General features: G+C 47.5%; 1 protein-coding gene and 1 long non-coding RNA gene across 4 annotated transcripts in view; one reads left to right on the forward strand and one right to left on the reverse strand.

The window, feature by feature from the left end:
• DUSP22 (dual specificity phosphatase 22) overlaps window positions 1–16,254 on the reverse strand; it is a 48,013-nt gene extending 31,759 nt beyond the window's left edge. For 2 of the 3 annotated variants that reach the window (XM_061147756.1, XM_061147755.1), the window contains exons 1-3: window positions 16,145–16,254; window positions 6,523–6,556; window positions 1,661–1,743 (exon numbers count right to left, since the gene is read on the reverse strand). In XM_061147756.1, the coding sequence (XP_061003739.1) occupies window positions 1,661–1,743; window positions 6,523–6,556; window positions 16,145–16,165 (138 nt within the window). In that variant the 5' untranslated portion in view covers window positions 16,166–16,254. Of the gene's footprint in view, window positions 1–1,660; window positions 1,744–6,522; window positions 6,557–16,144 lie in introns of those variants that run through there. The other variant, XM_061147757.1, reaches the window with a different exon arrangement.
• Window positions 16,255–16,715: 461 nt separating this feature from the next.
• Window positions 16,716–24,811, forward strand: LOC133059966 (uncharacterized). Its single transcript, XR_009693676.1, has 3 exons — window positions 16,716–17,197; window positions 17,289–22,965; window positions 24,012–24,811. It is a non-coding gene; the product is annotated as an uncharacterized LOC133059966 (long non-coding RNA).
• The last annotated feature ends 426 nt before the right edge of the window (window positions 24,812–25,237 follow it).

Genomic DNA, 25,237 nt, shown 5'->3' on the forward strand with positions numbered 1-25,237 from the left:
AATCACAGGAAAGTACTTATTGAGTGAGGTAATAACAGCACCCAGAGCCTGAAACAGGACATCTCCAGATGAAAGAGGCAGACTCGTGGGGAAAAGGCACAGGGTCCCTTGTTTCTCACAGGGAGTAACGGGGATGCGCAGTCACAGCTGGTGAGGGAACACAGTTTGCCCAGAGCACTGAGACTTTTACATCAGCAGTGTTCTGTTTACACCAGGTTGCAATCGCTCCACTCGCCAGCCCTCCAGCCCTTGCTCCTGCATATAAAGTGGGGAGGTGGGAGAGGCGAGGGCGGGGCTCTTTCCTCCTAGGCTTGAAGGACAGCTCTCTGGGCAGAAGTGGCGGTGGCACAGACTCCCGGCTGCCTTCCTACGTGACGGTGTGCTGTGGGCAGCGGGGTACAATGCCGTGAGGCAGCCTGGAGGGTGAGGGTGGGCAGGACATCGATGCAGTTTATTAAAATGAAGGAAACCTCAAGTCTCATCTTGTGATTGAAGAGGAAGTCAATCATGACCAGCTTACATTTAACTTGTCACCTAGGCCATAGCTTGGCCATGTGTTTTAACAAACTATTGTTGATACATGGAAAATGGAGTAACTATTTTCAAGGGAGATGTCAGCCTCCAAAAAAATGATGCTTTGTTGTTGTTTCCAATAAAACCATACTGCAGCACAAATGATAGCACCTTAACAAAAACCATGAGATAAAACAGAGGGAATTGTGAGCTCAGATCTGGAGAAAGGAGTTCAAGTCTGTTCACCTCCTGTGGTCCTCGTATGGTGATGTCAGTTGAACTGCTTATTATTCTAAGTTCTCATCTTTGTGGACACTGACTGAAATCCAGCAGCTCTCATGGCCAAGTAAAACTGATAACTTTGAAATGAGAATATATTACCTACTCTTGTGTAATATGAATTTAAGTGAAAACTGCTTGAATGAGGATTCTTTCAGAATGAGGCACACCTCCCTTTCCAATACCCCACCCTGAAATAGAAACACACACACACATTTCACAACCATATTCACACTATTTTCTGAAAAGAGGTAGCTTGGGCTCTGTCAAGGCTAATAAACAGAGAGAGACTGTGCTCCCAGCCAACAGCTCAAACCACCCATTAGGGTAAAATTGAAGATGTTTTTGGAATCAGTGTACAGGCAGACACATCCTATTTACTTTGAAACCTGAAACACAACAACAGCTTCTTCACTGACCGTCTGCAGAGAGAAGCACTAGAAAATCTCTAGGGACAATTTATCCTCAGAGGCCTTGTCTCCTGAAATGCAAATGACAGATAATTGAGCTCAAATGGAAAAAAGTCAGGAAAGGAGCAGCCTGAATTCTTTGGGATTCTAAAACAGGAGGTAATTTTGAAAGGAATAAAAATGGGTTTTAAATGTCCTTAAAATCTAAAGGGAAACAGAAGTGTTTGTTCTTTGGCATTCAGCCAAGAAAGTCAAGGTAGTGACACAACAAGAGGATGGGGAGAACAAGGGCCCCCCTGCCAGCCCAGCCCGGCCAGCGGGCCAGGCACAGGCATGGCCAAGCACAGGCTCCGCGCAGCCAGGATGGGATAGGAGCTGCTGCAGAACACGCGCTGCCTGCCCCGCCCCCCGCCCCCCAGGAGCACAGCGCAGACGGGCGCACAGGTCAGCACCCTCACCTCCAGCATCGGCCTGGCGCTGTCGTGCACAGACAGAATGTGCGTCACCTTGTTCTTGCTCAATTGCTCTGCATCTCTGGCATCTGTCACAGAAGAAAAGGGGGACATTTTAGTATTTTTTGCAAGTGAATTACTCCTTAAGGAAAAAGCACAAAATTACTTGCATATTTCTTTCTTGAAAATTCGTAACTGAATTGTGGTGCTTGAGAAGACTCTTAGAGTCCCTTGGACTGCAAGGAGAGCAACTCAATCAATCCTAAAGGAAACCAACCCTGAATGTTCACTGGAAGGACTGATGCTGAAGCTGAAGCTCCAATACTTTGGCCACCTAACACGAAGAGCCAACTCAATGGAAAAGACCCTGATCCTGGGAAAGACTGAGGGCAGGAGGGGAAGGGGACAACAGAGATGGCTGGATGGCATCACTGTCTCAATGGACATAAGTTTGAGCAAATTCCTGGTGATAGTGAAGGACAGGGAAGTCTGGCATGCTGTAGTCCATGGGGTTGCAAAAGCTGGATACAACTTAGCAACTGAACAACAAAGGGAATCTAGAGTTATTGCTTTTAGGTATTCTGCAGATAACTTAGTTTATTTCTGACTGACACGTCTTTTGAGACAAAGTGGTCATATAAAACTTGAAAAGTATGTAGTTTGATAAATATTATAATGATGATTATTGCTGTTTAAAGGAAATGAACCACTAAGTCACGTTGTAGCTGATGCTTGTTAAGTTGCAGACCCTCAGGTTAGATTTTCACATGAAACGTGGAAAAAGAACGATAGTTCAAATATTTTTAATTACCTCTTAATGATTAGTAATCTAAGTTAAAATTAAATACAAAACAATCTTCTGTCTAAGATACAGGAACCTGCCAGAGACTAATCGACCCTGATGTCAAAACAGCAGGGAATGGGACCAGATGCAGGTATGATGTGGTTTATAACAACTGCATCCACTTATGCTAAACTAAAAATGGATACTTTCTGGAAAGTCCAAACAAAGTAGTTCATAAGTCACGTGGCTATTAAATTATCTGCATATGAAACTAAGGAGATACCAAATTATATTCCCTTCCTATGAACCCACCCAGAGAAGAAAGTTACCCAAATCCCCTCAAGCTGGAACTTCTGCTAATCTACAGAACAGGGTGCAGCAGAAAACAAGGAGGTCCATTCCCCTGCGACAAGTTTTCTAAAGTGATACAGGGTAAGATGATTGAAAACCGAATGTCTGATCATTCTGTTTCTGGAGAATATTAACACCATGAGAAAATGCTTGGGATACAGCATTAAACAGGGGAAAGGGGGAGCAGGCACCAAACTATAAATACGATATGAACTCAACTTGTAAAAACACATAAAGACAACAAACACAGTGGGGACAACTGCTATAAGGAATCAGCGTAGACAGTGATCATCGTGAAGAGACAGAATTATGTGTTAAGTTTTTTCTTTATCGTTTATGTGTGTGTGTGCCTGTGTGTGTGTGTATTCAATACAGATGGCTGTAAAAGTTCAACATGCCTAAGAACTACCCAGATTTTTTTTAAAAGGCAGATTCCTGGGCTCCAACTTAGTTCAAGGTCTATGGCAGGGCCACATTCCAAATAAGCTTCAGTGAATAAAAGTAGAAACAAAGAAGCACCGTTCTAAAACATTCTGCAATAAGCATATACCACTTTTAAAGTCAGGAAAATAATTTTTAAAAGTAATATAAAAACGTTGGCTTTATTTTGACTCTCTTAATTGCTCCAACCACCTCAAACAGCCTCTCAATCCATTACATGGGGACTCATCCAGTCACCCAGCCCCCAACTACCCCAAGTTGTGATCTAGGGGAGCTTTAAACTTGGCAGGAACTGGACTTATTGGGTCCACAGACAGGCATCCCCCATGTTTTAACTCAAATGTGATTTTCCAATCCCCACCAGGCTGTATATTTTAGACAAGTAGTGAAACGGTCAAGCTGGAGCATTAGGCTCCCAGACGAGGGAGGTGAGGAGCCAGCAGGAGAGGCGTTCTGAGCCACTGGGCTGGGAGGGGTGTGGGGAGGGTCTGCACAGTTGGAACAGACACTGTGGGCCAGGATCTTCCAGATTCTGACTCCACCCAGGAATGCAGTTGGAAAATCAGTAATTGTTTTGCTGTTGTTGTTCAGTTGCTAAGTCGGGTCCGACTCTTTGTGACCCGATGAACTAGAGCACACCAGGCTTCTCTGTCCATCACCATCTCCCTGAGTTTGCTCAAACTCATGTCCATAATAATTGTTTAAATATACTGTTTAAATTAAATAAATTGTTTAAATATATGTTTTTCCTTTTTTTAAAAAACAGCATTACTGAGATAGAACAGCAGTGGATAAACAGACATAGAGAACAGACCTAAAGACACCGGGGGTGGAGAGGGAGAGATGTATGGAGAGAGTAAGGTGGAAACTTACATCACCTTATGTAAAACAGACAGCCAATGGGAATCTGTTGTGTGACTCAGGAAACCTGAAGAGGGGGCTCTGTGACAACCTAGAGGGGTGGGATGGGGGGGGGAGACGGAGGGGAGGTTCAGGAGGGAGGGGGTACCAAGACTGACTCTTGTTGATGTATGACCAAAAACAACAAAATTCCGTAAAGCAATTATCCTTCGATTAAAAAAATAAAGTGGAAAAAAAGTGTTACTGAGATAATTCACCCTTTTAAAGTACACAATTCAATGGTTTTAAGTATATTCAGAATTGTCCAACCATCACCACAACCTACATTTAGAATATTTTCATCACCCCATTAATATACATTTGTAACACAGATTAAGGTAAACAACAAGAGAAAAGGTGGTTTGAAGTCAAAATTACTTTGTTTTGAATATAACCACACTTGGTACCACCAATCAGAAAAACCGACTGCTGGGCCCTTAAGAGCACAGAAGTGACTCCTGGCGATGCCCCTGCTCCTTCTGCTCCTCACATTCCCAGTCCAGTCCAGGCCTTTCTATTCTGCGGCAGTGCCATCCACACACACACACCTTGGGATCCCTCTTCCCATGAGAATGTGCTCTGTCCACACGTGTGAGTGCACTGCTGATGACAGCATTTATTCTTCAGGACTACAACTGACTGGTGGAGGCTGTCTACAGCTACTGGCACCACGTAGGAGCATGCATGCAGCTGGAACCGGCCTTGGGGTCTTCAGCTCACTCACAAGCACATGCACACGCTATCCCTGAGCAGGGAGTCTTAGGAGAACTTAGTCCTCCGCTGCTCAAACCAAGGTCTGCCATCTCCAAGTGTGCTGGAACTGTTGGCAGAAGTACTGAATTTGGTTGGTTTTTATTACAGTTTTTTGATTTGTGAAACTATTCACTCAGCAATTCTACATCCAAGAACTTATCCTAAATTCCATATTGTTTCCAAACTCAAAGACATTCCCCTCTCCCCACGAAACCATGAATAATAACTCATTAAATAACCATAAAGATGTTCATGCATTCCAGCCCAACTCGCCTGCCTGCCACAAAGCACTCGCTGCTTTCTCAGAACAAAAGAGCTTACTAATTCAGGAACTCCAGGACTATTTTTAACACCTTCTAGCAGCGATGCGCGGCTGTCAGTCCAGCGTGCTCATTATTCTCTTTAAGGCCAATTAGCTGCCCTCCGAGCCCAGCGGGGAAGAGGACGTGAACTTCAGCGCAGAGAAGTCAGAGGTTGTTTTAAAGCGTCAATGTGAACCTGAACTCGCAGACTTACACAACCAAAAAACAGACAGGAGTGTGTTCCAGCGCGTGTGTCCAGGAAGGGAGGCGTGGTGAGGAGGGACTCTTCACCAGCATGACAGGCTCGTTTCTGCCCGTCAGGCCAGTCCACGAGAACACACCTGCCCTCCCCCACGCATGGGCTGGGGCCAGCCCCTCCCCCCTCCCCTCCGCGTGCACTTTGCTCTGTGGCTTTCTACTCACCTTTGCAACTACAGAGCATTTTGAGACAAATAAGCTAAAAATGAAAAGTCAATAGCTAATAGCATATCAGTAAATATCAAGCAAATTGTAGAGAAATGTGTGATAAGAATAATTGGCTAGAGATGAAACTGCCACTTATTTTCCCCAGGTGACTAAAAAAATAGGTCTCTGAAAATTTATTACTAACTAGAAAATAAAAGTGATAAAGATGATAAACAAGTTATATGACTGCTAAATGTGCCTTTTAGCCATCCTCTTTTGATAATAAAACTCCAACACGTGTGTACAGTTAAATGAAGGTCAGAGGTCAAGGTGGACCCTACAGGGCTCTACACCACTCTTCGAGCCATTGGCCAAGGCGTCGGGGTACAAGGATAAGGCTACCGGTGGTGGTCGTGTCCTGACCAGACTGCAGAAACTGAGTCCACACATTGACTCCGTGTATGAGAGCCTAAAGCTAAGCTTTAAAAAAGCAAGCTCACCATTGGCAAAAGACACCCGTGTCCACCCACACAATGTGGCTCATCCACACAATATTCCTCAGTCTTTAAAAGGAAGGAAATTATGGCACAAGCTACAACAACGAAAGAACGACATCAAGCTCCATGAAATGAGCCAGTCCCCAAAGGACTAATGCCACATGAGCCTGCTCACACGAGGTCCCTGGAGCAGTCAGACTCAGAGACAAAAAGCAGGAGGGTGGTTTCCAAGGGCTGGGGTGCAGGACAGGAAGTAGTGTCTACTGGGAATAGAGACTCAGCTGGAAATGAAAGCGTTTTGGGGATGGGTGGTGGTGATGGCTGCACAATAGCAAGAATGTACTTAATGCCGCTGAATTGCCACTGAACAAAGGTTAAAATGGCATATTTAATAGTTTGCATATTCTACCACAATAATGAAAAAAGAGAACTCACCTTTGAAGTTGCCAATATACAGGCCAGGCAGGATCTATGGGGAGACAGACCAGACAGGAGTGTTACAGGTTTCAGTCTGATGGCATTCGACACAGAGGCCTGTGCCCACCACACCCGCCTCCCAGCACCTTCCCAGACAGACCAAAAGGTCTCCTTGTCTCCAGGCCTCACAGTGCTCACCGCATTCTGAGTCCAGCCCCAAACCAGAGTCTCCACAGCCCCTCCTCCCGTCCTGCCTCCTGTCCCCCAATCCCTCCTCTCTGGGTTCCAGCACCTGCTGTCCCTCCCCTCCTGCTCCCTATCCTTCGGGCCTCAGCTCCAACTCACAACCTGGGAGGCCTGCCCTGAGCCCTACCCCCATGTCTGGGGGGCTCCTGCTCAGTGCCCCCATCCTCTGTGCTCCCCTCACATGATGCATCACCAGGTGGAGGGCAGTCCCCACTGCTGGGCTGCAGACCCAGCGCCCAGCCCAGGGATTGGCCCATGAAGACCATTCAGTAGAGTTGCTAAATGAGTGAATGAACTGTTTAAACATGCAAGTTAAGAAGAACACACATTTACTCCAAAACGTCTACTTCTTCTAAGGTTCTCAAGCCAGAATCAGATTTCTGGAAAGCCCCAGGCCCCACAAAGAGATTCAGCAGATCTGAGATTGGGTGACTTCAGGTCACAGGTACCCCCCGCTTAGCAGAATACGAAGCCAACCTCTGCCCTGCAGTACTCTGTATGGAAACTCTGAAATCCAAACGCGGACACCTCCTGGGAAGCTACACTGCCGATGTGGTTTCCAAGTGCATACAGCACGCTGGCCATGGTGACACCTCACTGCAAGCCCCATGACCTGGCGACACCCCCACCAGCCACCACCAAACACTCCTCTCGGCCCGTCTGCTTCACACTCCCTCTTCTCTCCACTCCTGGTAAGAAAGCCGAAAGCAAGGGCAGTAATGTCCTTCAGGGGTGTGGATTCTTTTGAGCATCTTCCTGACAACCAGCTGCCTGCTAAAAAGTGACTGCAGGGACCTACTAGGACATAGGCTCAGCATCTGTGCTGGGAACCGTGGGACTAATTGACCAAGATGGGACAGTCATGAGAGTGAAAAGAGATTCTGTTAATAATCACTCTAGAACAAGAGGCAAAACCCAGAAGGGACGTGGGCACCGGGCCCTGTGGTCACTCTGGCTGACTCAACACCCTGAGAGCCAAAACTGGCTTGGAAAGTACCCTAGGGGACTGAGGGCCTGGATCTGTTGCCGCCTGAAGTCACAGACTGAGGCAGGTAGGGTTCGCCCTGGAGCCAGGAAATACAAAACTGTATCTCAGAGGAAACCCTGGCATCCATTGCCAAGGAGATCAAACACTCAACAGGTCTCTCCTGAAACAGTCTGTGGAATTCTCCTGGGAGCAAGGGTGGAATAGAACAGATAGTTCACAATTCCTGTTCTAAAATGGAAGAACAACGCAAGCTCATCCAGGAGATGGCTCAAACTGCATTCCCTGGCAGCTCTTGCCTGTGCAGGGCTTTGTCATTACCGTCTCCAGCCCCCCAGAGTCTGTCCTGAGACATTTGAGGGCAAAACCAGCGTAGTTCTTTTCCCTGATGGCGACAAAGACAGCCTCCCTGACCGAGTGTGGCTCAGGCTCCTCTGATTCTCCTCTGCAGGCCTGGACATTGGCCACACTTACAGAATCCTGCTAAGCCAGTTGTCAAGCATCCACCCGCTCTTAGTATCAGCCAAGCTCCTCTTCCTTCACCCTTGGCATCTAACCAAGTTCCGTCAGTGATTTTCCATCCACTCACCTGTCCCCGTTGTCCTGGGAGTGGAACCCCATCTCTCACTTGTAATGTCTTGAATAAAATCTTCATTGTCATTTTTAATGTGTTGAAATTATTTTTCTTTCATAACATTGACCACGAAAGTCTACCAATTCACACAGCTGACAGTTATGACAGACCGCACCATGGTCACAGAGCGGGTCTGCCTCCCCAGAGTAGCAGAAGGGCTCCAGTGGATGGACGGTTTACTAAGCTCCGGTCACACATGGACATCCTCTGGGCACTGGGGATGCAGTGTGACCAAGAGACACAGCCCTGCCAATGTCCCCTTCCCTTGCTGAACCCCTCGCCCAGAAAGGAGGAGGCACCGTGACCACTCTGGGGCCCCCAAGGACCTCTGGGGGGCCCTGATGTCCCAGAGGAGTGGGCCGGGAGACAGGAGGATGGGCAGGGGAACGGTGGAGATGGCCAGCCCTGCGAGAGGTGGGTCTCTCCTGGGAGCGGGTGTGGAGGAGGTGACATGGAGGGTGCAGAGACGGGCAGCCCTGCAGGTGTCCAGGGCTCCAGGTCAAATGCCACTGAGATGCTAGGTATGTGGGGCTGTTAGAAGGAAGTATTTGTATTTACTGTATCTCAGAAACATCAAAATGAGTATGAAGGAGTGCCTTTCTTGGTGCTCACCCTGACGGGACGCTGGGGTCTGGAGGTCAAGAAGAACATGTTTCCATATAGTGCACACACATTACTTCCATTTAGTTTCTTCAGAAATTCAAGTGGGCTATTTGGGGAAAAGATTTTATGACCCATTTTTCCTTCTCTTCTTTGTACTTCTACCATCTTCTCTACTAAACAAAAGCAAATATGTTTCATATTATCTTTAAATAGAAGAAACAGGGGTGTGTGAATAACTCACCTCTGGGCTCTACTACCCTCAAGCCACGACTCTATGGCTCCTGAACGAACCCCTCGGAGCTCTCCTCCCGATGCTCAGCCCCCTGTACTCCACTACCCCCAGCCCCAATGGGGCCAAGGACTCCATTCTGGAACCTCATAGGTTGCAGAAGTAGCCACTGAACTTATCTATTTCATCAAATTAATCTTTGAAAGTCACATTCCCGTTGGGTCCTCTTCTAGATCAAAATGTTCGATGGCAAACCCTTTCCAAAGAAAATGGAGGCCAAAACTGAAACTTTCATCATGGCCTCCTGCCTCTGAAGGACCCCACTTCGCTTCAGTCTCCATCAAGCCAGAGAGCCCTATTTTCCCAGGGTCCCTGACCAGTTCCACCTCGGAATATCGCCTGCTCTGCTTCCAGTATTCTCACTAGAGAGGGAAGAGACCCTCGCTGCTTGGGGCCCTTCATCTCATGGGTATGCTCGAGAGTTACAAACCCTGCAACTGACAGCTGTTTACTGATTTCCAAGACTTGGAAGCCCCCACTTTGGAGCCTGGTAGGCAGCACCAGCCCCCAGCCCACCAGCTCTCTGCTACAGCAGCAGCAGGCCTCCACAGCTGCTCCGGGCTGGAACAGAGACAGCACAGCACCCGCCAGCACCCTGCCTGGAGGCGGGGGCCCAGGGCTGGCGGAACCCGCAGAGCCCACTGGCAGTGGCAGCAGCGCCGTGGGACAGCTGCAGAAACGCTCTCCCCAGACCAGTCTTGGGATCTGCTCCGGGCAGAGTTGCCTGAATCTGGTTCTCCAGCCCTCCCGGCCTTCTGCCCTGTTCCACCTCAAGCAGACGCATTTGGATTCCGTTGCTTACAACTAGGCATTCTGATGCAGGCCTTTCAACACAGAAAAATGTACAAATGTAAATAAACTTCACAAATCTTCAAGCAAGTCACAGGGCAGCAAAGCCCTGCCCACCTGGGAGAGCAGCCCCCCGGCGCTGCAGGGACCACCAGGAGAGTCCGCCCTCCTCTGGGCGTCACTCCCACCTCGGTCAGCACTGGCTTCCACGCCTCCCTGGAATCCCAACCAGTCTGCTCCTCTGGAAACCATGGTGCAGGCCTTTGTCCAGCTCCCATCTGATCTACTGACACAGCTTCTTAGAGAACCCCCTACCTCTGGATCTGTCCCCCAAAGGGTTCCTGAACCTGCCTTCAAGGTGCCAAGTTGACCGTGGGACTCCAGATTAAACTCTTCCCAGGGCTCCAAATAGCTCTGGGAAATTTGATACCTCAACAAGAGCTGTCCTTCAGGGATGGAGGTTTTGATGCCTTTAGCCTCCGCCCCACACTCGCCGAGGTGATGATGCAGAGACACAAGTCAGGCTCCCCAGCTCCAGCATCTAGGTTTCATGGGAAACATCTCCATCTTCAGATACAGTCAACTGTATATTTTTTAAAACCTTAAATATTGTGATAAATGACTATCACCCCTATACGCTGCCTGCATCATATCTGTTAATGCATTTCTCTAAACCTGAGTGGTTGCTGCATGATCGGCAGATCACTACTTAGGTAAATGTCTCTTCAATGAATGAATGAACAACATGAGCCAGGTGGGAGGGGCCAGGCAAAGAAGAGAGAGATGGAAAACCACTGTGGGTGAGGCCTGAGAGATCCCGCTTTGCCCCTTTCTGCTCTGGGAAGGTCGAGGCCAGCAACACTGTGCCAACTGCCCTGGCAGGCGGTGGGGGGCAGCTGAAGGAGATCAGCGCCCAGAAGAGACCCCAGGGCCAAGCACCGGCAAGGGGAGAGGTCTGACCTCACCAACATCAGGGAGGCGACTCACCCAAAACCATGCAAGCTGCACATTTTATATGCATTTAAATATTTTAACTGTAAAGAGAGGACAGAGTTGTGTGAGTAAACTTTCAACTTCATTTTCCAGACCGGAAGAATAAATTACAGTTTCAAGGGCTAGAAACAGAAAGCAAACTGCATGCTAAGTTGCTCAGTTGTGTCTGACTCTTTGTGACCCCATGGTCTATAGCCTGCCAGTCTCCTCTGTCCATGGGGATTCTCCAGGCAAGAATATTGGACTGGGTTGCCATGCCCTCCTCCAGGGGATCTTCCCAACCCATGGATCAAATCCAGGTCTCCTGCATTGCAGGCAGATTCTTTAACATCTGAGCCAATTGCTCAATCCCAATTTCTGTAGTTTCTTCCATATACAGTTATAAAACAAAATCCAGGAAAGCTGGAGAACTGGCCATTGACAGGGAGAGAAACTACATTTTTGTTTTCAAGGAGAATAAAAAGCCCATAAATATTTAAATGTCTACATCAGTAAACCTCAACTCAAACTTAAAACTCTAAATATGACTGGTAGATTTCCCCAATATAATTGCTGCTGGTAATCAATAAGGAAAAAGGAAGAGAAAATGAAATGAAACAATGTCCCATCAGGCTCAGGCTCCTCCTGGCTCATGAGGACAAAGCGGCTGATCAGTGACTTCATGGAGAGTTTGGACTCAAGCCAGAATTGAGAACACAGGGGGAGTGAAGTCATCACCCCATGGCAAGAAGTAAGGACAGATCAAAGAAAGTTTGTATGTGCCATGTGATAATGTCCTAGGCTCTAAAGGAGTAAGTCCTTTCCCTCTGCTGAGGGTGTTGATGCCCCATCGTCTACCAGGATGGCTGCTTGTCACTCAGCTCTCATTTGAGATGACTGCTCGGAGGAAATGGCAACCCATTCCAGTATTCTTGCCTGGGAAATCCCATGGACAGAGCAACCTGGTGGGCTACAGTCCATGGGGTCACGAAGAGTAGGACATGACTTAGCAACTAAAACAACAACAATAATCTGTACTTTGCAGTTTGCAAAAATGTCTTCTAGTACATTCTCATCTGTTTCTCCAAGAATCTGGGTAGTAATTGGGGAAGGTAACATTGTAGTCATTTTATAACAAATAAGGTTACTAGCTAAGCAAACCACCATCCCTACCAATCAAGGGCAATAAAGAAACTGCTGCTTAGGAACACTGAGTGACTTGTTCAAGAACACACCATGCAACAGCAGAGTGGTAGACACCCCAAATCAGGCTTTCTGACAGCTCTGCCCCTTTCTTTCACAACAGTGCACTTCTCACAGCAAGGCAATGCACTCAGGGAAGGATCTGCCTCCCACTGCCAAGAGCAAGTCTCCCATGAAAGACTAGGGTAGCATCACTTCTACCAGGTAGGCTGCTTTCAGGGAAAACAGGGCAGTGAGGAAGAAAAAGGTCCCTGAACAGGACTGATGAACTGAGCCAAACCTGGTCCTCACAAGCTGCCCCGGGATGGCAATGCTCCAGCTCACTGTGAGGTCATTGGTTCTGGCTGACAAGATAAAAATGTGCACATTTCTCTAGTATGATGCTTAGTCAGAGAGATCTGATTGTTGTTTTTAATCAGTTATTATCATACTTAAGAATAATAAAATGAGAATGAGGACTTTTCCTTACAAGTCCTTCCCCAAAAGATGTTGTGGTCAGACCCTGGAGAGAGCTTGGACTCAACTAGGAATTCTCAAAGGTTCCACAGAAACACATTTGCTTGCAGCAACCTGTTGAATTTGACCTGATCCTACTTGAGGTACCTGTCAGACTGGCCTTGAGCAGCACAGCTAGGCAGTCGGTATGAAGAAAAGAGCCAGGCCACTGGGCCTCGAGTCCAGGCTTGGCCACTCACCCAGTGGGTGGCTCTGGCCTGGGCACTTGTAAACGCCTAGGGATGGAATGACGGTCTGGGGGTTCGATGAGTTACCCTACATGGTGAAGTTCAAAACAGACCTTGGCACACACCTTGGCCAGTCTTAGTTGCTTGACCTTCCCCTCTCCTCTTTATCTGTATCAAACATGAAGGAAGACAGGAGATGGCTTTTTCCTATTTTACAACTAATTTGGGACTCTGGGGAGCTCTTTTCAGGTTATTTTCCAGCGTCTTTAGAAATCACTTGGAATAAACTGGTGTTCTAGTTTAAAGTAAAGACTTCTACTATCATCGAAATCAGTGGCAGCTGGGTTCAAAACCAGTTCCGCCACCTCCTAGCTTTAGGACCTTAGTCATGCCACTTAATCTGAGTGTCCATTTCCCAATCTGCACAGACAGTCAGATAAGGCAGACTGACCTCCTAGGGCTACAGTGATAAACCGCAGGCACATCATATGAGACTCAAAAAAAAGTCAACAACTGCTGTACTCTTTTCTGTCTCCTCATCATCTTTAATTGCCCAGAAGGCAAACACCTCTTCTCCTTCCCCTCTAGAGCTGTGCAAAATGCTATGTACACCTAGCTGACATGGGCACAGTATTCTGCCACATAGGAGACTGGCATGTGTTGATAAGAAGACCCTCCACAGGTACATGGATCAGAAATAAAAACTGCTGTATTCAAAACAGTGAGAACAGAATCTGCATTGTTTGGTTCATAAGTTCTCTTTGGCCACGGATGACCAATTTTTGTGAGACGGGAAATAAATCTTGTGCCAGGCACCTCAGGACCCACACACACATTGCAAATTAAGTTTTCAGTTCCAAGGGCACTGCGTTTTTAATTTATAAATGTTCTTAGACATTTCTATGACTAGCACCTTATACTACTTCCACTAGATCTGCAAATCAACCATTCTTTTTCTTACAGAAGAAATGAAGCCTAGTTCCAAGTCACACAATAATACATGAACAAGTTCTAGTTAAGGTTTTTAATTTCTGGCTTCCAGCAATCTACTTTGCCACTAAACAATCTTGCAACTCTGACCAGTTCTTCAGAACTCAGCTTAAACGTCTTTACTCCACGTGATCCTCAGCCTGCACTGAACACTGCTTCCAGGCTGTGCTCATCACATCTACTTCTGACTCTCTATCCCCTGGGGCCTCCACTCCTCCTGACCGTGTGTTTGTTCTCTCTCTCAAATCACACACACATGCACAGGCGCGTGCGCACACACACGCACACACACACACACACACACACACACACACACACACTGTTATGCAATACAGTAGCCATTAGCCACAGTGACTCTGAGTACTTAAAATGTGGCTAATCCCAAATGAAATGTCATTTAAGTATCAACTATACACCAGACTTTGAAGACTTAGTACAAAATATATATATACAAAACAGTGATTTTATCTATTAGTTAAATGTTGCAATGACAATATTCACAATATATTCCAGTTAAATAAGATATATTATTAAAATTATTTTTACTTTTTTAATGTGGCTACTGGAAAATTTTAAATTACACATACAGCTCACATTATATTTCTACTGGGCAACTGCTGGTCTCTACTGAAGGTTTCATGAAAGACCTGTCTGTGTCATTTACCACTGCACCCTCCCTTGGCCCCCCCAACTAGCACCTGGCTAATAGTAAGCATGCAATAAAAATTCACTGATTTAATGGTGTCTCTAAATCTCTACCCATGTTTCCCCATCTCTACCTTGGAGATACTGGTTCTACTTACAATACAAGATGATTATGATAATAACATTAATAAGAAACATACCGCTTTTGCTGAAAGGTAAAAATCATGTATGAATATGACAGCTTTGGCTAAAAATCTGAAAATAATTTTGAACACTTAGGCAATGATCTGTATCCCTAAGTATGTTCTTTCAGTTTTAATAGACAAATACTACAAATTAAATGCTGAAAAAGGTGGCGAGTGAACACCTCAAGTGGAGAAAACTAGGAAAAACACCAAAATAAACCTGAGGCATAATCAAAACTAATGGGAAGGCAAACAGAGCCCACCGCCTCGCAGAAGACCCTTCAAGGTTCTGCCTTCACTTAAAAAAAAAAAAAAGTTCGTGGTGCCGATGGATTCTACTGCTAATGGAGACATAATGCAAGTATTTACCCAAGAAAGAAACAGTCTCTTTCCAAATTTGATTACTGTCACCCGCCTTCCCCCAAAAAGCCCTCGCAAGGAATATGACCCTGGTTAACAAAAACCTCTGGTATGCGGGCCTAAGCCGCACACTCACCCTTTTACAAATTGAGTCTCAAAGACACAGTTAACGTGGCAGGTGGGCAATGAGGCAGGTACACGGGATACTCCCTGCAGCCTCACTGCCTGCCTCGGCCGCGGACACTGAAGGGACCCGGGGCCCGTGAGTCCGCGTGGACCCACGCAGCAGAACAGCTGAACCTGCACGGACCCTGGGTGAGTGGGGTGCGCGGGGAGGAGAAGAGGGCAGAATCCACCCTCTGGTCCAGGACGGCTTCAAAGACCCGAGAACAGGCACTGTTTTCAATGAGGGCTGTTTAAAAAAAGTTTTGTATTCTTTTCTTCAAGCCGGGCAGTACCAGATCACAAAATCCTTCGCCGTGTTTGCCCCAGGCAGCTGGAGTCCAGTCCCCTTCCCCGCAAAATAGGCACAGCCAGGAGGGGTCTGGGCAGGGAGGGCGGCAGGGCAGGCTGAGCAGAGGCGGGGAGCAGCCGCACGACCGCGATAAAGCAGCTCCGAATCTGTAACCCACACCCGGGCAGTTACAAGCACCCCAGGATTTAGGCCTCTGTCAACTTTTCTGTCCATAAAAAAAAGTTATTCGCACACGGTAAAAAATCTGGGAAGAAGTCATTACGGAAGAGGAGACACTTATCTCCTCCTGTTTAGTAATGATGTGGGCGGTGATGCTTCAAGAGCTGAGTTGGGGGTGAAGCGGGGGCGGGAGGGGGGCGGGGGGGAGAGGTGGGTGGGGGGAGAAGGGAGAAACCACAGCCCTCCCGGCTCAGCCCGGCGCGCAGGTCGAGCGCCGCCCGGCCGGAAGCGCGGCCCGGCCCCGCGGCGCAGGCACGCGGCCCCCGCCCTCCGGGCCCAGGCGCGTAGGGCGCCCCTCGCCGCAAAAGCCCGGCGCAGGGAGGCTTGGGGTGGGAGCAGAGGGAGGCGCGGGGGCACGTTACCTTGTTCATCCCATTCCCCATGGCGGCCGCGCGGTCTGGCGCCCGGGGCGCGGCGGCAGGCGCAGTCAGGGCATGTGGGGCGGGCGGGGAGGAGCGCGCTCCCGCGGACCAACGGCGGGGCCCGCGGCCGCCCGGCCGGTCCAACCGCTCCGCTCCTGCCTGCCCTCCGCCCCTGGACTTCCCGGCCGCCAGGCAGAGGCGCCGGCGCCCCTGTGGGAAGGGGTTCGCGACGTCCCCCCCTCCCCACCGCCCCCCAGTGAGCTGGGCGCCTGTCACGCCGGTCCCCCGGACTTGTGAACTCGACTCCTTGGAGGCTGGGCCAGGGCAAAGCGATTTGTCTAATGGGGGCGGTGGGGGGCGGATACAGGGACAAGACTCCTGGGGTCTTGTGGCCTCCGGAATTACGGCTCCCCGGCGGCCGGCCAGGGGACCGGGGTTCCTCGGAGGCCCGGGCCAGGGCGCACGCGCGCCCCAGCCGCAGCCGCCGTGCGCGTTCCGAGTCTGGGCGGGGCCGGTGGGCACGCAGGCGCGCCCCTACCCGGTGGGGCGTGTCACGGAGGCTCCCCTGGGATCACGGTCACCAAAACTCCCGCAGGCCTTTCCTCGGGGAGACCGGGGGCCTGTTACCAGCAGTCACCGCCCTGCCTTGACTGCCTGGGTGAATCAGGTGCTAATCAGAGCCTTGGTCTTGGCAGCTCCCCTGTCTGGGTTTTCTGAGTGCGCCGGATTTAGGCCGGGTGGGGGGATTCCTACGGCCCTGCCCCACCCACGAAGACCGAGAAGGCTCACCCGGTGGCGAAAGGTGGGCTCGGTGACTCATCTCTGGGATGACCTCACCTCCCGACCCCAGCGGAGCAGATGTCCGGATCTCAGACCTCATACCGTGACTTTGGACGGCTAGTGCGTTCCCTTCTTCACATTATAAACTGGCTCGAGTAGGTGCATGAGTGTGTTGATTCAAGTGCTTCTGGAAAGCCCCTTCCCTTGCTAAGCACCATGGTAATGTCCGCATCGTGTTTCTGCCTGGAGTGGAATACTCTCTAACACAATTGTGTAAGTATTCTGCACCCCTGCTAAACTGACTTCTTCCCTGCAGACAGAACCCTTGAACCAGGGGTTTCACATTTCTTTTTTATATCCTCAGCAATGCCTGCACGTCGTGGAAGCTTGATAATTGTTAAATGGACAGATGCATCACTCTGGTATGGCTGAGCTCACCCTGATGACCTCATTTCATCTGCTCCTCCTTCTTCCCGGAGTCACAGCCACACAGACTTTCTGTGTTTCCTTGAACCTGCCACCCTTGGTCTCATGATCACTTGACCTTGTCTTTGAGCCTTTGCATGGGCTGTGCTCTCTAACCAGCTGTCTCACTCCATCACCGGCTCTTCTCTTCGAGGTCTCAACTCAAATACCGCCTCTTTAAAGAGGTTTTCCTAACTACCAAAAGGAGATCCTCCAGTCACTCTCATATTACCCTGTGCAGTTTTCTCAATAGCACTTAACGTGATTAGACACTCTCATATTTGTTTGCTTATTTTTCTATATCTCACTAGAACACCCTCCATAGGAAAAGGGCCTGTCTTTTAAGGGTCTGTTTTATTCATATAGCCAGGAACAGTGCCTGGCACAAAACAGGTGCTCAGTAAATATTTGTTGAATAAATTAACAAATTGCAGAGGGCCGAGAAAACAGTCGTGTGAGTCTAAGGAATGCTGACATTTTGAAAAGAACTTGCAGACTCCATCTTAGTCATTTCCCTCCTTGTTGATGTCTTCTGGGCCACAACAGTTACCAGAGCCCCATGTGTAGGAAATGCCCCCTCAGCGTACTCCCAACTTGTCCCTCGTGGGTAGGGGACAGCACCCAGACCAGACAGCACCCTCCCTGCCCCTTGCTTCTTTCCTTCCCTCCTGCCTTGACATCCCCTTTTCCCTCTGACCTCCCAATCACCTGGGCAGCTCCTCCTCTGCTCTGCACCTTTCTTACTTGTGTAGACAGCACAGCATGGTTACTGGACTGCCTGGAGAAATCCCAAGACCAACCTCTGATCCTAAATCTCAGGGTGATATTGGGCAAGATGATCAACTTTTCTGAACTGCTTTTTTTTTTTTTTTTTTAAATTTTTCTCCTGAAAATTTGCAAAGATCCTACCCAGAAATCAATGAATGACTTTCATTTTCCTTCTCTACTGTGCTATTGTTGCTTCTAGTAGTCAGATGAACTTGTGAAGTCACAAACAATTCATAAGTTAGTATTTTGCCCATAACTGACAGACCACACCCAATTTTCCTTCTGCCGTTCACTTGGAACATTTTCTTTCTCTTATTCATTTCTCATAAATTTATTTTTCTAGCTCAGCTCAGCTGCTTAACAATCTCTCTTAAGCTCAAAACCAGCTCTGGCTGCCTCCTAACAGTCAGAAGTGGCACTCTGGCCTACATTCATTATGGCCCCACAAGACTCACATGCCCAGAGTGCATTTCAAATTCTGCTTTTTGGTCAAATGAGAAAAGGTGAAAGCATTAGCATCAGAAGTCAGAAGAGTCAGACAGTGTGTGTGAGTGTGTGTGTGTGTGTGTGTGTGTTGGGGAAGGTTTTCCATAAGACAGTCTCCCTGTACTGCATCCACCTTCTCCTTTAACCTGACCCCACCCAGTAATTGCCATTGTCTTGCAATTCAAGCTAAAGAAAAGGAAAAGAGAAAGTTTGATCCATTTTGACAGGTTCTGTTTCTCTCTTTTCATTTTCATAGACCACTTGAGAGATTTTCAGGTTCAACTCTTATGCTGAGCTGGTGCCATGCAATTTCCAGGCTCCTTCCTGCCCTCTTCCTTCATTCCTTATAGCCCCTGATAATGGAAAGAAGGGAGAGACAAAGACTCCTAGAAGAAGCTGGCTTTTGTCACGTTTAAGGTAGAATTTGTTCATTTGTATTCTCTCTTATTAATAAAATTGTTAAGGCATCATAAGCCTAGTGGAATTTCATGCCACATAAGATTTTTACTTTTACTTGTCTTCCTGCTATTTCCCTGTCTCTTAGCACAACCAGCATCACAGGTTTTGGCAGCAGCTCCCAAACAGGTTTCATGTGTGCATAATGTGGAACAGCTACTGGTCATGTGGGCCAGCCAGAGCCATGCACATGTGGTTCAGGGTAACCAGTCGATGGTGTGTTTAGTGAGCAATCACTTTGAACTTTAAGGTGGGGTTGGGCGAAAGACCACAAGCAGAAGTTCAGCCATTAGAGCCGGCCGAGCCCTTTGGGGTGTTACTGACAGTTCAGAGAATTGAGATAAACCTTGGCGCAAGCGGGAAGTAGTTAAGTAATGTTCCTTGGCTTTTTGAAGATGCTGTGGTCCAGAGTGTCTCAGCCTCGGCACTGCTGACATTTGGGTCTACATCTTTTTTCCCTTGTGGGGTTGGCCTATGTTTAGCAGTGTCCCTGGCCTCTACTCCTGTGTGCCGGCGGCCCCCTCCCTCAGATGATTGTCGGAAGAGTCTCCAGCCCCAGAGAGGAGGTGCGCCTCCTGCCTCTACCCTCTGTGCGGTGGGGTTACAGGGATATCTTTTAGGGATGAAATGTCTTTATCAGCGCCTCTTTCCATCTGTTTCTCCCACTGATACCACTTAAATACACACTAATAGATAATGTCAGCCCTCCGCAGAGGCCTCAGGCCACACTCTCAGAGCAAATTAGGAACAAGAAGTTAAAATGAAGAGCCAATTAGCCAAAACATGACTGAAAGTTTTTTATTTAAAAGCTAGAACCTAATGAATTGTGGACAGAAGTAAAAGGAAGTGGAGTCTATAACTACTGAAGCAAAAACACAAAGCATTTTCTCTGCTTCTCCAACTGTCTAGAAAGAGAGTGGGCATCCAGTTGACTGCTTGACCATGAGGATGGGCCCTTCAATGACCTCAGCCTTTAAAAGGCCACTGATTTCCAGCCCTCCACACACTCTCCTGAATATGAACTTGGTTTCCTCCTTCCACTTAAGAAGTTTGGAGACCTCAGATCTCAGAGCACTGACGTCTGGAGAGGGTGGTGTCAGGGGAAGACAGCGAGAGGTAAGCAGGGCAGAGAGATGTGATAGAGAGTCTGGGAGAGGTAAATGGAGAGACCCTGGCATGCATATAGTTGGGAGTCTGTTGACATATGGAGTCTTCAACAGAGTTGGCAGAGGACAGTCAGCTGTGGAGGAATGGAGCTGTTCGGCAAATTATAGAGCAGAGCATCAGGCAAGGGGGAGTAAGACAGAGCCCAGGTTCTTAACACTGGAGGAAGGTGACAGTGCTGCCAGCCTATAGTCATAGCATGTATGCCTGTGTGCACACATCTAGTTTCCAAAATTGCAGGCTTCCTGAGAGCAGGGACAAGTTGTCCTCAATCTTAGTATCCAGAACCTGAAATAATCCCTGCTGTGTGGGGAAGCTTTTAGATGTTTGTTGACTAAAGAGAGAAAATACGACTGGGAGGTTGTTGCATTTATCCAGCTGTGAGGTTCACAAATAATTCATCCCTTTACTTGTCAGCTACTCTGTCAATGCTGTATCTGCCTGGTGGGCCTTTTCTACAGCAGCGCAGTTTCCAAGTGGGATGGCTGTGATCTAGGAGAGACTGAAGTCCTTTTGAAATCGATGCAGTGTCTACTGGAGAGGAAGAGACAGAAGGAGGGAGGCAAAGGAGGGAGATGAAGGGAGAGGGAGGCATTTCCCGCAGTGTCTTAAGAGTTGCTGTGGTCTTCCTCCTGATTTGCAGCCATAGCTGTGGTTGGCAGAGCCCAGTCCAGTCTGCACTTCTGCCCTTGGTGTCCTTTGTCCTCTGAGCCTTGTTAGGAAGCCTTCCTGGTTTGTGAACATCATCTTGCCGGTTCGCTGTGGTTCTTTCTTTTCTTTTTTGTCTGGGATGGTTTGCATTTCCTTCTATCTGGGTGGTCTACTTGAGACAACAAAGAGGTCCTTTTAAACTTTCCATGGTGAAAAAAAAAAAAGTCTTCACAGTTGATGATCCTAGCCCAAAGTATCTGACAAAATCTGAACAGCTAGTGTCTTTTTAGATTTAGTCGAATAATTGTCTTTTTCACCTATGTTTGACAGCTTGGGCCTTGCTTTTCCCTCTAACTCATCCGGGCACACAGAGGGTTGCACTCTCTGTAGTTCTATTTTCATGGTCTCCAAATCCTCATAAAATCTATTCAAAGTGACCACATGACTGCAATCCAGTGGAAGGGGATAGTCCCTAAGTATCCCTAGTCAGAGGATTCTGTCTGTCTGCATTTACCACACCTACGTATCCAGCTGCCCTCTTGGAGGCACACTTCTGCTTCTTCAAATGCCTTTGGGGGTTGGGGCAGCCCAAAGTGACAGAAGATGGAAAGGGCTGCTCCCCTTCAGAGAAACTGACCCCCATCTGCTAAATGTTACTCTACAGTTCTTTCCTGCTGAAGAGCTCAGGTTGGTCAGTTTTGTTTGTTTGTTTTCTTCCCCTTTTACGTGAAACAGAAATTGAACGGATCTGAAGACATTAAAAGGTGTCTGGGTAGGGGGCTGGAGGGAGAAGGGAGTTTCCTCAGAGGATGGAATGTCCCAAGAGAAATTTCACTTATTGTGAGGGGGAAGTCCATTTCATATTACATAATGGTGTCACTGTTCAACACTCTGTTGACAGTTTATTAATATTTGTCACTATTTTGATTAGTCATTCATCTTTAAAGCCCTGTGCATTACGGAAAGACCATTATACATAAAGCGCTCCTCGGGCTAGATGACAGACCAGGATTATTTTCTTTCCTATTCACAACAAGGCACGTGTGTCTTCTCACTGACCACCTCTTGGTCTGCAGGAGACTGCCTGCCTCCACCCAGACAAGACAGTTCCAGTCAGCGTGGCATGTTGCTGCTCGAAGCCCACACCTCCCAGTGCTGCCACCTGCAGCCTTCAGCAGCCCCGTCATACCTGCGAGCCCTTTCTGGGCAGGGCTCCCACTCCAGATTGCAGACACAGCCACTCGCATGGGAGTAGCCGCCGCAGGGAGGATAGGGCTGCTGCAGACAGACGTGCTTGGTTAACAGGAAGTGAGGCTGTGTTTCTCTCACATCCAGTAACCCCTGAACGAGGGCAGGCGGCCTGTGGCCATGCACACCCTGGTTCACCAACACACAACTTGCACACTGTGCAGGCTGGAGCAGCTCTCCATCTAAAAACACTTGTACTTGACTTTATGCTGACGTCCGTTTCTCTCCCATTCTGCTCCAAAGTACAAGGGAGTGCTTATTTTACCACTCTTGTAATTAAAGCATCCATGATGGTGCTTTAACCCTACCAAGGGCACAGTTTTGAAGGGGATATAAGATCTCTGTCTCTAAACAGAGAAAACTTTGTGACTTTTGAATGGCAGTCCCCCTCCCACTGGTCACAGTTCTGCAGGGCAGCCCAAGGACAAATGCGCTGTCTGTTAGAGACACAGGTAACTGACCCGTAAGACAGTGCAATCTGTGGACATCTTCCCTCAATGCAGTACTTTCAGAAACATGTACGGTTTTTGAAGAGTAGGATTTACAACATTGTGTGGTTTCAGGTATACAGCAAAGTGATTCAGTTGCATATATATGTATACACAAAATTTCAGATTCTTTTTCATTACAGGCTATTACAAGCTATTGAATATAATAAAAACGTACAATATAAGGTGAACTTTTGCTTTTAAAATCTCACTATTTTCATTGCAGTCATAACAACCAAGCCAATGGGGCAGGAAGCTCTCTGCTTTGTGGTTATTTTATTCAAGCCATGTATGAAGTTTCTTTCTGTTATAAAGGTATGTGTGTGGTTTTTTCCTTGAGTAATAGCAACTCTAGAACTTCAGAGTCAGTACAAGTGTCGTTCTGATCACCAGAATTACACGTCTGACTGTGATAGGCTCGGTGGTGAAGTGCCGCCTCTGTGGTAGGCAGACCCACCTTGAAACGGACTGTGCTGTCTTCTCATTGTTGCATGAAGTTTCACAGAGTGGAGGTAATAATCCCTTAGCCCTCTTTACCTATTTTCTAAAGAAATACTTGGTTTTAGTTTGTATCAGTCATTTTCTGTTCCTTTTAGTTTTAAACATTTTCTTATTTATAAAATGTTTAGTTGTCACATAAAGAAGAGGGGAAGTTTGGTCCTTGCACGCAATATAGAGTGTCTTTCATGAGTGCAGCCTCTTGTCCAGTCTGCCCAGGGTCTCCTTTCTGGAATAGGATGTCCTGCGTCCTGGGAGCACTTTACTCCTTGGCCTTGGGACAACTGGTGACCCTTGATCTGTGGTGTGTTTGGGAAAATATACGTTGGCTTTAAATGAGAGACCACACTTAATTGTTGTTTAAGCAGTTGGTTTAAGTTGTTTACAAATGGCTCCAGGTGTGCCACCCTGGAAAGGCGCCCGTTCCCTCCACTACAGGGGCATCTGGCGGTTTCCAGCTGCTTGTGCTCCACAGGCACTGGTCTCTCCTCTGCCCTTGTCACTAGCAGCTGGCACTTGCCAGAAGGGAAGTGTTGGTTAAAGAGAAGTCAATGTTAGTATTTCTCCCTAAAGAAAAATTCATATTGATCTTTTTCTGAAACAAATCAATAGTTGTGTTAGGTTCAATCTGAGTATTTTCCATAGAAACTATCTCAGAGCAACCATGAAAGCCTAGTAGATTTTCCTTAAAATATTAAATCGAAGAGATGGCAATGCTTGAATGAGTATCTATTTCAAGGGAAACAGACTCCTAAAAGTGGTTAGATTTTCATAAAGCAGGGTGTTTGGGTACAGAAGTGTTTTCATTCATAACCTTTTTTTCTCCTCTCAAACCCCCTCACTGCTTGCTATCTGTCGCTCAGCCCAGTTACTGCTCTGCAGGGAACATGGTCTTACATGTCTTCTACAGCCCTGTTTCCAAGCACTGAGGTGGCATTTTTATTCATTTGACCAACATTTGTTGAAAACCTACTACGTTCTACATATTGTGCCAGAAGCTGAGGATACAGAAAAATAAAAACAAAACTGCTCCCATCCTTAATTCACATTCATTCATAAGTCTTTTGGAAATAGGGACTTAATACATAAATGATTTCCATATAACGTGATGTACTCTGAGCTTGTAAAGCTTGCTTTTAGGAGATTAGAGGAGGTGCTCAGAACTGCCTCAGCTGACTCTTCTTTTCTGTGAAAGTAGGTGTCCTTCCATTTCCCCATTTCTTGTGTGGGAGTTCTCGTCAAACACATGCACTCGTGTGTGAGTTCTCTTCAAATGTATACAGTCGTGTGCGAGTTCTCGTCAGACACGTACACTCATGTGAGAGCTGTCTTCAAACACATGCACTCATGTGCGAGTTCTCTTCAAACACATACACTCGTGTGCGAGTTCTCGTCAGACAGATACACTCGTGTGCGAGTTCTCGTCAGACACATACACCCGTGAGTGAGCTCTCGTCATACACATACACTCATGGGAGAACTGTCTTCAAATGTATATACTCATGTGCAAGTTCTCTTCAAACACATACACCCGTGTGCGAGTTCTCATACACATACACTCGTGTGAGAGCTGTCTTCAAACACATGCACTCATGTGCGAGTTCTCTTCAAACACATACATTCACGTGCAGGTTCTCGTCAGACACATACACTCCTGTGCGAGTTCTCGTCAGACACATACACTCGTGTGCAAGTTCTCTTCAAATGTATACACTCGTGTGAGAGCTCTCTTCAAACACATACACTCGTGTGTGAGTTCTCTTCAAATGTATACACAGGTGTGAGAGTTCTCTTCAAACACATACATTCATGTGCAAGTTTTTGTCAAACACATACACTCGTGTGTGTTTCAAGCACAGAGGTTCTGGTTATTTAGGGCTTGTCTTATTGCCACAGTCAGGAACTCTCAGTTCATAAAATATTATTTTCAAGAGTATTGGAATGTATGGAGTGATGCATTTCCCTCATGACTGGACATAACAAGGGCAGGCCTAAGACTGTGCTCTTGCTTATAAGCCAAAACTGATTTTAGTGGCTCCGACCTCTCACCATCTCCCACGTTTTACCTTATGAGATTCTCACAGGTGCC

This window comes from Dama dama, chromosome 7 (assembly GCF_033118175.1).
Source record: "Dama dama isolate Ldn47 chromosome 7, ASM3311817v1, whole genome shotgun sequence".
Lineage (NCBI taxonomy): Eukaryota > Metazoa > Chordata > Mammalia > Artiodactyla > Cervidae > Dama > Dama dama.